Source organism: Eleutherodactylus coqui, chromosome 5, assembly GCF_035609145.1.
Source record: "Eleutherodactylus coqui strain aEleCoq1 chromosome 5, aEleCoq1.hap1, whole genome shotgun sequence".
NCBI classification, from domain to species: domain Eukaryota; kingdom Metazoa; phylum Chordata; class Amphibia; order Anura; family Eleutherodactylidae; genus Eleutherodactylus; species Eleutherodactylus coqui.
Genome location: NC_089841.1, coordinates 179144667 through 179162035, shown reverse-complemented (window position 1 = coordinate 179162035; position 17369 = coordinate 179144667). Strand labels below are relative to the sequence as shown.

Genomic DNA, 17369 nt, shown 5'->3' with positions numbered 1-17369 from the left:
TTTTACAGTCATACACTTTTTGCGCGTGTGCTGGTACTCTTTAATGCAAAATTGTATAAAGTGTACAGAATAGTCAATTCTATGCATTTTTGTAATAGTTTTATTAACCTATTCTGTTTTTTTAATTTTTTTTAATTTTTTTTTTACAAAACCCCCTCTTCTGCTATGCGGCTATAAGTGAAGACAGGGCTGAGAAATCAGACTTCACCTAGTTGTAGTGGAGGGCTCTCCATCCAGATGTCTGCAGCTGTTCTCTATAGAACAGCTGCAGACACTCTTCCTGTATTGCAGTTTATTAATGTCACTAAAAAAACGTGTACTTTTTAAAATGAACCCTCCGGCATGGACCAACAAAGATGGCCGTACCACGTCTTTGACTACCTGATGAACGCTGCATTAGTATGGCTAATTAGCCTGGCACCACATGCTGCTTCATTGGCCTGTGCTGCTCACGTGAGTAGCACTGGCCAATCAGCAGCATGTTGTCCCTTAGACTACTGATGAGTACTAAGGCTATGTCCATGCTGCGGAACTTGCTTTAAAAAATCGCGTGTAAATCGCACCAAAAACGTGGCAAAAAACAAAATCGGTTGCATTCGCATGCATAATTTGCCCTGTTAGTGGGCATAATACATGTACGGAGTCCAACCCAGAAAATCTTGTTTCTGCATCAAAAAGGGACATGTAACGTGCATATTTATTGCATATTTTAACCCCCCACAGCCTAGAATTGGCATTTTACGCAAATAAGACATGCTGGCTGTCTGGTGTTTTTTTTTTCACACGCATGTCATATATTATGTTTGTGAAAATATGCGCCTAATACACAGCCCCATACACGCTTGTGAGTGAGCCCTTAGGTGCAGGAGTGATTAGATGTGCAGCTCGTACTACTCTATTAGGAAAGTGCTTCATCAGAAGCTCATACGACTTGTCTGCGTGTAGCACTTGGGTATGAAGTCCTAGCTATTGAGTTGTGAGCCGTTTACTGCAGAGGTTTGATGGCTAGAGCCTAATGCCAAATGTTTTCACCATTTGATGAATGACCACGTCTGACCTGAACTTCTTCTCTGTATCAGGGCGACAGCAGTATTCGCTACTTTGAAATCACAGATGAATCGCCTTACGTGCACTACCTCAACACTTTCAGCAGCAAGGAACCACAGCGAGGAATGGGGTACATGCCAAAGCGGGGACTGGATGTTAACAAGTGTGAGATTGCCAGGTACTGAGCTATTTGATAAAAGAATTGCATTATCTGAGTATCTTGCTTTTATGCCAAATACTTATTGGACATCTAGAAGACGTGTTAAAGAGGTTTTCAAGGGAGGCAGGACCTAACGACATCGGGTAGCCTGGTATGGACACGTTCTCTGCCTGGCACGTCATAGCTTCGGGGAGGCTGGTTCCGCTCATCCTAATAACTAAGCCAGCCTTCTCTCTCTGGCTTGTACAGGACTCCTAGGAGAGACCAGTCTCTTCTATCACTGTACATGTGTGGTCAGTTTGAACAATGTAATAGCCTATATTGGCTAAAATGTGCGTTTTGAGCATCCGATAATCAAGTTCAAGGGTTGCATTACGAAAAAAAAAAATTAAGCTTAAAGGGGTTGTCCCGCGAAAGCAAGTGGGGTTAAGCACTTCTGTATGGCCATATTAATGCACTTTGTAATATACATCGTGCATTAAATATTGGCCATACAGAAGTTATATACTTTGCCCCCCCCCCCCCTCCCCCGGTGTTGGCATCCCCGTATCCATGGCGCCGACCGAAGCCTTCTTCTGCCTGGATTAGACGTGCTTGCGCAGTTTGCTTCTTCTGTCCCGCTGAAGGGGCTGCTCCGGCATGCTCGCGCCACACAGGTCTTCCACGCATGCGCAGAAGACCTCTGCGGCGCGAGCACGCCGGAGCGGGACAGAAGAGGGCAGACTGCGCAAGCGCGTCTAATCCAGGCAGAAGAAGGCTTCAGTCGGCGCCATGGAGACGGGGACGCCAACATCGGAGGGGGTAAGTGTATAACTTCTGTATGGCCAATATGTAATGCGCGATGTATATTACAAAGTGCATTTATATGGCCATACAGAAGTGCTTAACCCCACTTGCTGCCGCGGGACAACCCCTTTAAATCCTTCCTTTTTGCTAGAGGTCATAAAAAAAATAAATTATTCACTGTGACCATAAGTCTTAATTTATTAAAATATCACATTAGTAATCCCACATGGTGAGCACCATCAGAAAGAAATATGATGTGCTAAGATTGTTTGAGACTGGGTAGGGGGAAAAAAAACAAAGAATATTGACTAAAAAGCGATCAAAAAGTTGTATGTAACCCAGAATGGTACCAATGCAAACTACAGGTTGTCCTGCCATAAAACGAGTCCCTCTATAAAGCTGCATCAGCGCAAAAATGTTCTGAGGGTCAGAAGATGCCAAAGTAATTTTTAAGATTGTTTTGTTTTTAAGCAGTGCGGCATTCACTATATAAATTTGGTATTGTCATTCTTACTGACCAACAGAGTAAAGAGAACATGTTTACAGCATTGTGAATGTCAAAAACCCCTCAAATTGTGCAAATGCGTTTTTCCCATTTCACAATGCTTAGAAACTATTTAAAGTTTTCCAATACATTATATGGTACCATTTAAAAATACAAAAATCCCTGCAAAAAGCATGGGGAGAAAAAAATAGAATATATTTAGTAAAGATGAAATGTGCACATTTAAGCAAAAAGGTCACAATGTATTTGCGGATCACTGCAGATCCTAAGCTCCCATAGATGACTGGAGCCACACCTGCGCGTGAAGCGCGATAAAACAGAGCATGTTGCGGTTTATTCCAGTTTGGCATCCGCAAATCATTTAAAATCAAATCCGGTATTAAATGAAGTGCAGATACCCCATGCTTCTCTATGGGCAGCTTGAACTGCAGATCAGCTGCAAATCAAATCCACTCATGGACATAGGGCCTGACATAGAGCGAATCTACCAGTCTGTTGCTCTATGGAAAATGTTAATGAACTTTTAGTGATTTGAAATTGTATAATAAATGGTATTTATTTTTTCTGTATATGAACAAATAATTTTAAGTGTTTTTGTTTTTTTCCTGAGGTTTTACAAACTTCATGAGAGGAAGTGCGAGCCAATTATCATGACTGTGCCCAGGAAGGTGAGTGCAGTAATGCAGTTCTAGGTTCCAGCATTTCTGGCAGAGGCCTGTATATACTGGGAGACAAAACCGCTGCTTAAAAGCACAGACAGTTCACACTGGCCATATTGTGATTTCTGGTGCTTATGGGCATGCCGTCACTCTCCCGCAATAGGAGCAGTATTCTGTGAATAGTTGTAGAGATATGCATTACATTTTGGATTCCTGGCTGCTTGCACCTCTACCTAAAAGCATAGTGCTCCTAAAAGGAGTAAATCGGATACCTTTTGGATATTTCAGAGCAGATAAACGTGCAAAAAGGAAAACCCTGTTTTAAAAGTCCCGCCACTCGGCCCTGAAAGCTCCTGCAGCGCTCGCACATCATTCATATGTTCTGAGTTTAGGGATCACTCACACGGGACATTTGTGTCCTGCTTATTACTCGCGTAAAGTACACAGCAAATATTCACATGCATACGCATTTGCTGCGTATGTTAAAACCCCATAGCCTATATTGGTGCATATTATGCGCTAAAATAGGTCATGCTGCGGTTTTCCATGTAAAAACTAAAATGCTAGTGTGAGTGACCTAATAGAAATCAGTGGGCTTTTAGCACTGCGTATTCCGTGCGTGACAAACCCCCTTGTAAGTGAGCCCTTATAGTCCCTGAAGTAGTTCTGCTGTATATAACATTTTTTCTTTAACTTTAAAAAAAAAAAAAAGAAAAAGCTATATCTCTGTCTATATACACTTCGGGCCGCTAAATAAAAACGATGCTGTGCTGTTCCTAGTTATAAAAGCAGTACCTAGCTAATGTAACCATGTACACACCAGGATACATGGCAAATGTGAATGACAGATCTGTAAACCTAGCCTTTACTGCGCTATATAAATGTTTTGCAGTGATAAACTTCAAGGATTTATTTCCTTTTTTTTTTTAATATATCTTTAGTCCGATCTTTTCCAAGATGACTTGTACCCAGATACTGCCGGCCCCGAGGCCCCCATCGAAGCTGAGGAGTGGTTTGATGGAAAAAATGCTGATCCAGTTTTAATATCCCTAAAAGATGGGTACATGCCAAGCAAGAATCGGGACCTGCATGTGGTGAAGAAGAATATTTTGGGAAGTAAACCAGGTGGGCAAAAGAAGTCTGAGCCATCCAGCACCCCCAAACCACCGGTATCTCAAACCCCTAGTCCTGTAAGTAAAAAAAAAACAAAAAACTACTAGTTTACTTGGCTTTTGCATAGAAGGGTGTTATGATTTGTGACACACTGTCTCAACTAGGAAACTGCCTCCAATATGCTCAGTGGGATAGATGTATCAAAACTGAGCAAAGCCAAAGTGGGGCTGTTGGCCATCGATCGGGTCACTGCTTTTTCATTTTACAAAAGGCTTTTTTGGAAAATGAAAAGGTTGCATCTGGTTACCATGGGCAGCTACTTTATTTTTGCTTTGCCCTAGAATTGCCTCATCTTCCCCAATGATTTCCTCCAAAAAGGTTGGTTTTATAGCAGCTTTTTTTTTTAGGTTGTTGGACATTTAAACTTGAATTTAAAGAATAATTGCTACTAGACATAATTGCAGTTCTGCCTGATACCACAATAAATGGGGAAATGTATCAAGATACTGCGGTTGTTTTCGGTCTTCAAAAAGTGTCAAATGTGACTTTGTTTTTGTACACTACTCACTCCACTTTCCGAAGTGTCTAAAAGATGGGATGCGGTTTGAGTAGAATGATGTTTTTAGACAGATTTAAAGAGTAATTGCACTTTTTTTTTTTTTTTTTTTTTTTAAATCTACAGGCTGATAAAACCTATTGCATAAATAGAAAATCACTCTTCCGCTATACAGCTAGAAGAAGGTGCTGAGAAATTTAGCTTGAGCTAGCTTACTCCATGGCTGAAGAGTGAACTCAAGCTGTGCTTGCACTTTTATTTCTACTGCAGGCACAGCTGTTCCATATAACAGTTTGTTTATAAAGGCTGCTCATACAGTGTCCTAATGATTTTCGAACATCATTTGTGCTCCCATGATTCACCCCCTCCCACCCCAGCTGTTTTTGTCTCCTGTCTCTGCTGCTAAGTTCCTAAGCACTGTGTAAGGAGAAGCCATTCTGTGCTGCAGATGGCTTCTCCCCTTCACAGCGCCCATTCACCGCTGTACCTAATGCACAAGAAACTGTACCTGCAGTACAGATAACAGTGCAGGCGCAGCTGGAGCTCCCTCGTTGGTTATGTAGTTAACTAGCTGAAGACTGCTTTCTCTGCACCATCTTCACTTAGCTGCATAGCTGAAAAGGGCTTCTAATCGCCTATTCTGTACATTAAAAAAATAAAATTGCAGCTACTCTTTAAGAAATGCAACTTTTTTAAATTGCAAAACTTTGTCTTAAGCTGCTAATGTTCTGGCTTTTAAGATTTTTAACTGTATATTTTGTCATGCATTATGCCAATTTAATTGTTTCTCTAATACTATTGTGACCCTTTCCTTTTCAGGCGAACGATGGGAAGTTGGATGAGGTGATGAAGGAACTGCGTTCTATGAAAGACCTCATCAAAGCCCAGGGTGAACGTATCTCCAAATTAGAAGACCAAATCGCCAGTCTCACCCTTAACGATACGTCTGAAGAATAAAATAAGCAAAGCAGAATCTTAGCTGAGCTGGAGATGCCTACTGCCAGATCACGTTCCACACCCATCACTCTCCTCCGGGGTCCTAGCAATGATCAGCATTCCAGCACAGACTCTATCCACCATTCCCATTCAGACACAGACATTCCACCTACTCCCCTTCCACCAGGTGCCTCCACACTTGTGGCATTTCAGGAGTTGAGTTAGCTGCTAGTTACTTAACTTCTGAAGTGTCACAATCTGTTGATATACCATAACCTTGTTTTGTGGGCCTCATTCAAAAGGGGGGAAAAGGATTTGAAAGAAGCCTCTGCTTAAAACCAACAAACTTTTTGTTAATTAAAAGCCAAGATTTTTACCCTCATCTTTTCAAGTGTTACATGACAATTTCCTGTTTCCAAGATCAGTATATACATTTTTTTCCTGTTTTTTTTTTTTTAATTTTGGTTCTGATCTGAGTTTTCTGGGTTGGGGAGGGTATATGGAAGAGATGGACCTATGCCACATATTTTTTTTTTTCTTTTTCTTTTTCTTGCCAAAAAAGACCTTGTTAAATATATTGGGACCATGCATCGTATAGTATTTTTATTTTTAATGTAAAGGAGGAAGCACTGTGTTACTGTCTGGAATCGCAAGAAAATAATTACCCATAAAAGCTTCATGAGTTTTATATAAATCTTTTTGCTATGGTGTGCAGTAAAATTTATTTTGCGTGTGCATAAGTGATGAAAGGGTTCATTAAATCTGGGAAGGTAAAGGCATATTTTGCAGCCTTTTTATCTTAGTCCTGTACTTTTGAGGAATGTTATGTATTGTTTATAGAGCTGTCAGTATTATATCTAGGGAGTTGAAATCTAGTATTACAGTAAAACAAACTCAGAAGTTGGAAGCATTCGGCGAACATCTAAGCAGTCGTGGCCATTACTGGTTCAGTAATGCAACGCTGCTCACATTTTCATTGAGGAATGCTTCAAATCTTTTAAACATTAGGTTTTGTTAGTTGTCCTTTTTTTTTTTTTTTTTTTTTAGCAAAGATGAAAAGTGAAAAGCCAAGATATTGGCGTTGACCATTAGAGATCTCTGCTTTACTGTATTTGTGCACCTTGATTCGTGTAGCAGTAGCCTCGCATTGCTGTCAGTGTTTAAGAAGCTGCTGTGCCAGTTCTGCGTTAATATAATCCTGTTTTTAAAAGGGAAAGAAGTGGCACACTAACTTTTAGTTGTTTTTTTTTTTTTCTTCTCCTCTTTTAGAGAGATTCAGGCGGTGTAAGGGATGTGTTGGAATATGCACTATAGACACCACTCCTACTAAGTGAATGCCACAAAACAGATCTCCAGCACCACTATATGCCATACTGCTCTATAAGCCTTAGCTTCATGGTTAGTCTTAATGTTTGTTACAAGTATTTAATTTCTTCGCTGAAGGTAGTAGGGAATTGAAATTTATGATGATTGCAGAACTAGTTAGCAAAGTACATCATTGTTCTTAATCAGCAGCATTCTGGAAAGCTCAGGAACCAAAAATGAAGAGCAATGCTATAGTTCCATGATGTGCGTTGTGTTGGGAGTTTTCCATTATTGAAAGTTATTGCATAGAGCTGAAGAGAAGGAATTTGTAAGACATACAGGGTATAGTAATTCAAGGTTAACTATAGTTTGGTAACTGCAGGCTGTTCTTTTAAAAATTTTTGTTTTTTCTCGAAATCTACATATATAAATGACCAAATTTTGTGCTTGTAAACTATGCTGCAGTGCTATGTGCCATAGACCTTTTTTTTCCCCCCATTTTGCTCTTTGGTAACAACCTGGCAACAGATCTAGAAGTCATTTGTTTAGAGGATTTCCAGTGATACCGGCATGCCATTTTTCACATGTTATCTGGGTCTGTAACTCCCATGCTTTTTAAAGAGGACTTGTTGGCTCTCCTAGCATGTCTATTCTATATACAATATTGCTGGAGCATCTTTCCTTATAACTTGAAGTTGTGCTGTTCCTTAGTTCTTCCTCCTAGACGTGTATGAATGCATTGTTTACTGTGTGCTATCAGTTGGCAGTGTGTTCTACAGTCTGTTATACAGGTCAGTGCTGCCAGACTGTACAGGTACACGTCGTACGGACACAGGATGGGAACACCTAGTTGTCAATTTATGCCGTTCCTCGGTTATTCCTATAAATTTTATGAAGAATCTAGAACTATATGAAAAGACGCTCCAGCATTATTTTATGTCGAGAAACCATTTCCGAACATAGACTTGTCCGGAGAGCGGTCAGGTCGTCTTTACACGTAGAGTTGCTGGGAAAACCCCTTTATAATGACTGATCCACTGTTATGAGAAACGAGGAATGCAGAAATTAAGATCCGGTGTTCCATACACTAGTCGGTGTGTTCACCAGGGATCGGACCGTAGGCCTATATATTTAAGGATGCAAGTTTGTGCAAGATGTTTTCCCATCTACAGCTACAGGAAGCTGACGTTCTCTCCACTGTGGGTGATGGTGTTTGGTCTATTTGCTTGTGAAAAAAAAAATGTATGAATAAAGTGTTATTTCCTAATGCCTGGGCCACTAAATGCATCACAAACAGCATTGGGCAAAAGTGAAGAGTACAAGCAAGTTATGGTAAATGACTGTCACACGTGATGTCTTCATGGTTTGACACTTTAGATGACTTGACGGCCAGATTCACACCAACATAAGCGTTTTTGCCTATTTGTGTGCACCTCTGCGTATTTTACTATATGTTTTGCTTTCAGCCATTGAAATGGCCAATAGTTTCAGGAGTTCAAAAACTTCTCTTTTCCTGTGCAAATGCATGGGAAAATAGTGTGCTGAGTGAGGGATTAACGGCATAAATTACATAAAAATTCAAATTTTACAATTAAAATGCTGAATCAAGTAGACCCCTTATGCTTGCTCAGATGTAGAGCAGCTTGTTGTAACCCCCTACTGATTAAGACCAGATTTTCATTCTGTAGGAAAAGGATTATTACTAGGGATGAGCGAACGTGTCCGTTACGGACACATCCGCACCCGGACACCGGCTTTGCCGAACACTGCAGTGTTCGCGCGTAAGTGTCCGGGTGCCGCCGGGGGGCGGGGAGATGCGCGGCGGCGCGGGCGGCAGTAGCGGGGAACAGGGGGGAGCCCTCTCTCTCTCCCTCTCCCCCCCCACTCCCCGCCGCACCCCCCCGCGCTGCCACGGCGGCCCCCGAACTTTTTCGCCCGAACACTGAAGTGTTCGCAAAGTTCGGTGTTCGGGCGAAAAAGGGGCGGAGCCGAACGTGTTCGCTCATCTCTAATTATTACCTTTTTGAACAAAATTTAAGTAGTTCTACTTCAAATGGCTCTAGCTCCAGTTTTTATCTTGGCTTTAAAACAAGAGCAGAAGCACAGCAGTAGCACTGCCAGAAGCGGAGCTGCGGGTGTTTGAAGTGATGTCAGGAATACTAAATTTAGCCTACATGCACACAAGCAGAAAACCTGTACAAATATGAACTCCATTCTTTTGAATGAGGTTATTTACAATTTTTTTTATTTTTTTACCCTATTAGCGATACAAATTTTAAAATCGCTGCATGTTCTATTTTTTTGGTGTTCCCTTAAACGCCTAACCCATTGTTTTCAATGGGACCTTTAAAGACCTTGTATGACGTGTGGTGTGCAGCCAAGTGGGATGTGATGTTTCCCATTCAAAACAACGGGAAACACTTGTGGTCTTCTGATGTGCGTGAACACATGTCTGAGGATCACAATTTCACAGAAGTGATGCAAGGCATTTTTGTATTAAGCCTTGCATTCGTGTGTAAGACATGCTGGCAAGCGTTATATCGGGCCAGCAGACTTGCTTGTAATTTTCACCTAGCGCTTCCTGGTCAGGAGTTCAAAAACCCCTCCTCCAGGAAGCACTGGCTCTGATTGGCTGAGCTGCAGTGCTCAAGAAGAAACCACATCCAGCGCTTCCTGGAGGCAGGGTTTTTGAACCCCCTCACCAGGAAGCGCTGGGTGAAAACTACTAGCAAGTCTGCCAGAGATGCAGAGGAGACGTGCGACGGATCTGGATAGCGCCTCTTATGTGAGTTTTTTTTTTTTTTTTTTGTAGGGGTTATTTTAGGGATAAACAGTAGGATTTCCTATTATAAACATTGCACCACACAAACAGTGTTTTCATGCAATCCAACACAAAGGAGGCTCCATAGGGAAACATGGGCTACAAAACATTACAAATCCCAGCAATATTCAGCAACCCATGATGCAAAAATTTTTTTTTTTGCAGTGTAGTAGGCTACAAAACCTCGCTAATGTGAAGGACCCCATTGGAAAGCATGGGCTTCACATACATGCAATTTGTTGCACTGTCATGAGAAAATTATGTGATTTTTGTCGCCCGCGTGAAAGGGGTCTAAAGACTATGGAACATATGTGAATGAAAAATCAATACACATCTTACTCTGTTCTGAACAAAATCATGCAATTACCAGTTTGTCTTTTTTTGCTTTGCGTTTTCATTCTCATGGACTTAAAACGCCTTTTGGGTGCTGTGCTGCAGGTCCTCAACTGAGAGATGTGGCTATGGGGTGTTCCCTGCAGTGATCAGCATAAGTTCAGCTCCCCTCTCTGCCAGTGGCTGTGTAGCTATGCCCGCACAATACTACACAATGCTTTCTGTCAATTTACTAATGGTGGTGGGACAGAGAAGTACAGAGTAGTTGCTTACAGCACAGTACTAGCTGTAGATCAAGTCTGAAAACTAGGCAGTGGGACATGATCGGAGTAAAAAACACAGCCTATTTATACTATGATCTGGATGGAGAGCAAAGCATAACAAAACAGTACTAGAAGGTGCAATATACTGGCCCATTGGCGCTAATGAGATGATCAGCATCTTCCCACAATCTCCTACAGCCCTGTGTAGTAATGTTTCTCTTTCCCAGACAGATGAAGTATTTTTATTTTATTTTTTTAAATCTTCTGTTACTAATGGCTTGGCGTCACTGTAAGGAAAAATGGAAAGTTTCCATAGACTGCACTTCCCTGTGTGGGAAACTCATATAAATTTACAAATGACTGACTGTTGATTTCTTCCTGTTACTACAGAAAGCCCCTGAATGGTCATGTCTCACAAATCCCTTGCTGTGTAATGTGTTCCGCCTCTCAGCCATCAGTGGATTTTGCTTATCGGTTATTCCTCCAGTCTGCAATGCCATGAAAAAGAATGCAAGCATAGAAACCGAACAATAGAAAATATATATATATTTTTTTTATGAACACTAAACCGTTTTTATTTCCAAAGGCACATTGATTAAAGGATAAAAAAAAGCACAAAGTTGTATGTAGTCTTTAAGAGGTTAAACTGCAGACCAATGGCAGCAAACTTGTACATCCTCTTTATTTCACACACAAAGTGGCTGGCTCTTGCTGAACCTTCCATTCCACTATAGGTCCACTTCCTACTGTAGTGTACCCTGTCTAGGCATAAAACTATTTTCACAGCACATTTTACCTCTTATTCTATTGTATCCCAACAAGATACTCCGGTATCATCATATTCTGTTATATTGTAATATCTCCTTTATCTTACAATTTGGGGTATTTAACCGTGTATGTAAGGCCCTAGGAAGGTAAAGCTGGACCAAATCTTACAGAGAAAGGAGGCTAAATAAATATTTCAGCTGAAATGGTTAAATCCAGGTTTAATAAAGGATTTAATCTCATTATATTTATAGAATGTCTATTATGGGTGTCCCTTTTACAGGGTATTATAGATTCTAACAATGAGGTCTGGATCCTGCATTTGTTTGCCTTGCTTTGCCCTTATTCACACTGTTTAGTGTTATGAGCCTTGCCATATGTATGCATTGATTATGTTGATGCTTAACAATAATATATGGACCAGTTTTATACAATCCACCAGTAATGTGCTCTGTGCCCCAATGTGTACCGCTGGTATCCCCCATTAAGGGATGAATCGTGCTGGGCACACTTTTTTCTGGAACTTTATTGCAAAAACTGCTCCAATCGCAGCAAGCAGTACATCATGTAACGACTCCACTGACCACTTCAATTTCATCTGCTGCGATGTCCAGAAGTAAGTCTCTTTGTAAAGTTTGTCACAGACTTAGGGCGGCCTCCCACAAGTGTAATTTAATAGCGTATTACAAGGTGGCCGGATTCAATGAAGGTGCATTGATGATCATTGATCCATTTACAGTTGTGTATATACATTGCGTAGAACACGTGCCTAAAAAATGAACGCGTGATAGAGCCCTAGTAGTCTTTGAGGGTGCGTAATAAATGCTGTACATATGCAATTACATTGTGTATCGTTTATAATCAACGTCACTGACAGCAGGTAAAAAAAAGATAAATCGCACTGCGCATGACGGGGTGCGTGAGATACTGTTTGCAGTGAAAAATCTACATTAGGGCTTGTTCATGGAACAAAGTTTTTTTTTTCAGTGGTACCATTTAACATACTATATATTAGAAATGTTTTCCATTTCTCCCCTCTTAGAATATTTTTGTACACAGAGATGCAATTGCCCCAATTGTATGTATATTTTTTTTGTTGCCAGGAGGGGGGGTGTATTTTTATAGTCCTTCATGGTGCCGTGAAAACAACAAGGTTTTTAATCTGTGTCGGTATGTTTGGAGCAAAATCAATATATATTTTTTTTATATAGTAATGTTTAGGAAAAGTAATGGCTTTAAAAAAAAAAAAAATCTCTTATGGTCACGAGCTTTGGACCCCCCACCCCATAACTTTTTTTTTTTTTTTTCTTTCAATGGAGCTGTGTGAGGGGTTTTTTTTGTTTTTTTTTTACTGGTTTATCTGTTTGTATTGGTACCATTTTTGGGACTTATGTCTTTTAAATAACATTTTATTCAATTCTTTCTTGGAGACTGACCAAAAAAGCATCATTCTGCCACAGGTTTTTTTTCCCCAAATGGAACTAACTATGGAGGATTAATAATGTAATGTTTTAGTAAATTGGACCTTTACTGATTCAGCTATACCAACTTTTAGTTTAGTAATTACACAAAAAAAATAAGAATTCCGGTCTCTGCTTAAAAACAAAAAAAAAAAACTAAAGGTCTTTATTAGTCCCCCTAGGAGCCTTGAACTTGCAATCAGTTGATCACTTACATAGTATAATGCAAGACAATTGTGTAGTGTTATACCATGTTCTAACAGGCTTTCTATTAAAGATGATGCTAGTAGGCAGAAAAACAAAGCAGCCAAGGGGGCCATGACAATTAGATGGCACCCCAGCGCTCTTATTGCGATGGGGCCATCCCGGACATGTAAATACTGCTGTCAGATCTGACAATGCCATTTACAGGGTTAACAGCTGCGATCAGAGTTAACTGAAGACACAAGTGGCATCCATACAGTTGGTTGACTCATACCATGCTCCAATACCTGTCTGTTCAGTGGACTCTTCATAAAAACAGCACAGTTATCGACACCTGGGATTGGAACCGCTGCTTGGACGATGAGTTCTCGGTTTGTCCTGGACGCTACTAGTTTCCCTGAAATTCTGAATTCCTTTCCTGACAGTTCGTGCAGTCACTGGCCGTCTTCCTAGGTGTTCTTGATAATCTCAATTCTATTAATTATCAATGGCCTCTTCTGGTACCTGCAAAAACGTGATTTAGGGTTTTTCTTTACCACATAATTTAACATAAATTTATTAATGCCCAACATGACAACAATTGGTAAATCAAAAATGGTTGAAAAAAGTTTGTGTCCATCCCCTTCAGCCTGTGATCCTGCAATGTTGATCCAGAGTAAGGCAAAAAAAACAATGAGGTAGAAGCCAATTTTTCTCATTTTAGCTACTGAATGTGAAGTTGGTATTATGGGGACCAAAAGAAAAAAAAGTTAAAATAAGTTGAACAAAGTTTTTTTTAAATTATTGCAAAAAGTAATAATTATTAAAAGCTTTAAAAAACGTTGCATTTTTTAACAAATTTTTTTTTTTTTTTTTGAGTTATCGACTCATCCATAAATGTCCCATCCAATAAAATAACTCACCTAGGACAGGGGAATCTGTTATTTAGTTGTGCAATTTCACTGGTCTGATCGCTAGAAGTAGTAGAAAGTAAAATAACTTTTATTGATATTTTAAAAAGCTAAATTTCCTAAGCTAGTGCAGAAATGACAGACAAACGAACATAAAAGATAAAATATTGTAGATAAATTCCCTCATGGTCACACACTCAAGAAATAATGTATCAAGTCTGGGTCTAATTGTGATCCAACATAAAGGCTAAATGTCTCCCTGGTGTAGCAAATTTAACCCCTTCGTGACCAAGCCTGTTTGTGCCTTAATGACCAGGCCAAATTTTGGAAATCTGGCATGTCACTTTAACATGGAATAACTCCGTAAAGGTTTTGCATATCCAAGTGATTCTGCCATAGTTTTTTCGCCACATGTTGTACTTCATTTAGGCAGTAAAAATAGACTGATAGAATTTGTGTTTATTTATTAAAAGCGTTAAAATTGGGAAAATGTTGAAAAAAATCGTCTTTTTTCACATTTCCAACTGCAATATCTCAAATATGTGCAAACATAATATAGAAATTTTTGATAAGATATATCTCTCCATCTGTGTACTTTATTCTGGGCGCACACTGGAACTTTTTTTTTAAACCATTTAGGAGACGTAAAAATTTAACATTCCTTATCAACATTTTGAGGAACACTTTGTTTTCCTACTCCAAGCCAAGATTGCAAAGGCTCATAGGTGTCAATGATAGATACCCCCCTACACACATGACCCAATTTTAAAAACTACACCCCTTTAAAGTATTGACTCAAGTGTGTCAGGAGTATTTTGACCCTACAACTTCTTTTCAGGAATTAGTGCAATTTAGGGGAGAAAAATATGTCATTTTAAAGACAGGCTTTTTTTTCTATAATGCACATGAAAATGAGCATTTGCACCCCAAATGGATACCCCCGTTCGTCCTGTGTTCAGAAATATACCTATTGTAGCCCTAATCTTCTGTCCGTATGCACAACGGTGCCGAACCGAAAGTAGCAGCCGGTGGTTTACAGAACAGACATTTTGCTTGAAGGTGTTTTAGGCCCCATTGCCCACTTGTAGAGCCCTTGAGCGGCCAAAACGATATAGAATCCCCACAAATGACCTTATTTTGAAAACTTGACCCCTTAACGAATTCATCTAGGGATGTACTGCATATTTTGAACCCACAGTTTTTGAATAAATCAAGGCAAAGCAGATGGAAAAAATTACGATTTTTGTTTTTTTGGCAATTTGGTCATTTTAAAAATAGTTGTTTTTTTTTTGTACAGAACACACATGAATGAAGAATTGCACTCCAAATGGATACCCCCGCTTGTCCCGTGGTCAGAGGCATACCCATTGTGGCCCTAATCTCTCTGGATGTACAACGGGGCCCAAACTGAATGGAGCATCAAACGTTAACTGTCTTAACTTTTACGAGATCGCCATTATCCATTGAATAAAGGCGATCACGTGACCGGGAACGCTCACCGCAGCCCTCAGTCACTGGTCCAAGATATCGGCTACCTTTTAGTAGCCAGGAGCAAGGAGATTTTAAATTTCCCGTGCCCTCCTCCCAGCTTCTGCGCTTCTGTCTGCCATTTTGGTGATGGGCACATACGCTGAAGCTAGGAGAAAGGTCCACGGATAAAGATCCTGTCGGGGGACACCGCCGGTGGTCTTAAGTAAGTAATTTCACCTCCCCTCACGGATCGAATCCGTGACAGAAGGACAAACTTCAGCTTTTTTTTTTTTACGTTTACATAATCTCCGTTATCCATTGGATAACGGCGATCACGTAAGCAAGAACTGCATACTGCGGCCCCCCTATAAAAACTGCAGACTCTCGGCAACATTTAGTAGCCAGGTGCGGGGAGATTTTAAATTACCCTGGCCATCTGTAGCTTTTGCAAATGCGTCTGCCATTTTGGCAACGGACGCGTGCGCAGAAAGCGAGGTAAGGTCCGCGGATAAAGCCTGGGCCCTTGAGTACCTAGTTTCATCTTCCCTCACGGATATGATCCATGGGGGGAGATGAAACAAACTTTAAAACCTTTTTTTTTTTTAACTTTTACATGATCGCTGTTATCCATTGGATAGCAGCGATCATGAGACCAGGAACAGCATACAGCGGCTCCTGGTCAGAGCTCCCTGCTTTTGGCTACTCATACTAGCCGAGAGCAGGGAGTTTTTAAATTTTCCGGGCTCTTTGCGCGTGCGTGTGATGTAATGCTGTCATGCGTGCATGCGCAGATGACAGCGTCAGGTCCTGCAGGACCAGAACGCAGGGGGACATTGTGGAGGACGAGGGTGAATATTCTCAGCTCCCCTTATGGATCTGATACATAAGGGGAGACGAAACTTTAATTATTATTTATTTTACATAGACTCTAATGTGATCTTCGGTATCCGGTGGTTATCGGCGATCGCATGACCGGGGGACGGGGTCCTGCGGGCTGGGATGACAGCTTCAGCATGTCTGCTACCTCTGCTAACCGACAGCATGGAGCTGCCACGTCCAGCGTGTACACACACCACACACACTTTAGTTCTAGTGGATCTAGAAAAGCTCACAATATGACGATTTTCGTAATGTATTTTCACGGCGTATTTCAGCCTATGAAGGTAACGCAGGCAGATTCTGAAACCGATTTTCTGGTCACCCTGACACATGTCCACCCGTTATTGTAAGATAAATTTGCTAGCTTGTTCAAGTTCTACATCTTAGGCCTCCTTCACACGGAATCATTTGAGATTTGTGCGTTGCGAGACGCACACATATGAACCCCCATTCTTTTTAACGGGGTCCTGCACATGAGTGACGTTTTCCTGTATAGCACCGCAATGCGATGCAGGAAACAAATGACGGCATGTTCTATCTTTCTGCGTGCTCTCGCATTGCAGCGAACATTGTATTCAATGGGGCCGGAGGCAGCGTCGCACCACATGCTAGATGCACGCGATGTGATGTTTCCCATTGAAAACCATTGGGAAAAACTCTGCGAACCTGTCAGCCATGGGCGAGGATTACTTCTTTCCCGAAGTTATGCTAAGCGGTTTTGACATGAAGACTCCTCGCATCCTCAGAGAATTCACATAGTGGGGAGTGCGATATGGAGGTGGGATTCACGGCCCCATATCGGGCTCACCCATGTGAAGTTAGGCTGAGGCTGTATTCACACCGGCGAGCATGATATCGGTCTGATAAACTAGAACCAATAAATAATGTAAACTTGCAATTCCAGAATGCGAGCATGATGCATTTTTGCTTAAAAAAAGAAAAAAAAAACGCATCGCCTCGCATCTAGGTACTTGCGATGTTAACACAAGTTTTCCGCGTGTGAAAAGATCACAAGTGCTTCCATTATATTTCGATGGCAAAGATCGCCTTGCACTCACATGCAAATCATATGGCATGTGTATACAGTGCAATTTATTTATTTTTTCTTTTTAAAGTTCCCATAGTAAATGATGGGCGATTCCTTAGGAGGAATTACCCAAAAATAGTAAATGCAGCGACATTTCAATCTTGCAACATCACTGCGAGTGAAAAATCGC

General features: G+C 40.8%; 1 protein-coding gene across 4 annotated transcripts in view; it reads left to right on the top strand.

Annotated features, from left to right (window-relative positions):
- Positions 1-8334, top strand: part of CORO1C (coronin 1C) — a 71944-nt gene extending 63610 nt beyond the window's left edge. For all 4 annotated transcript variants that reach the window (XM_066603841.1, XM_066603843.1, XM_066603844.1 and 1 more), the window contains exons 8-11: positions 1080-1225; positions 3109-3166; positions 4099-4347; positions 5646-8334. In XM_066603841.1, coding sequence (XP_066459938.1) covers positions 1080-1225; positions 3109-3166; positions 4099-4347; positions 5646-5783 — 591 coding nt within the window. In that variant the 3' untranslated portion in view covers positions 5784-8334. The remainder of the gene's footprint in view (positions 1-1079; positions 1226-3108; positions 3167-4098; positions 4348-5645) is intronic.
- The last annotated feature ends 9035 nt before the right edge of the window (positions 8335-17369 follow it).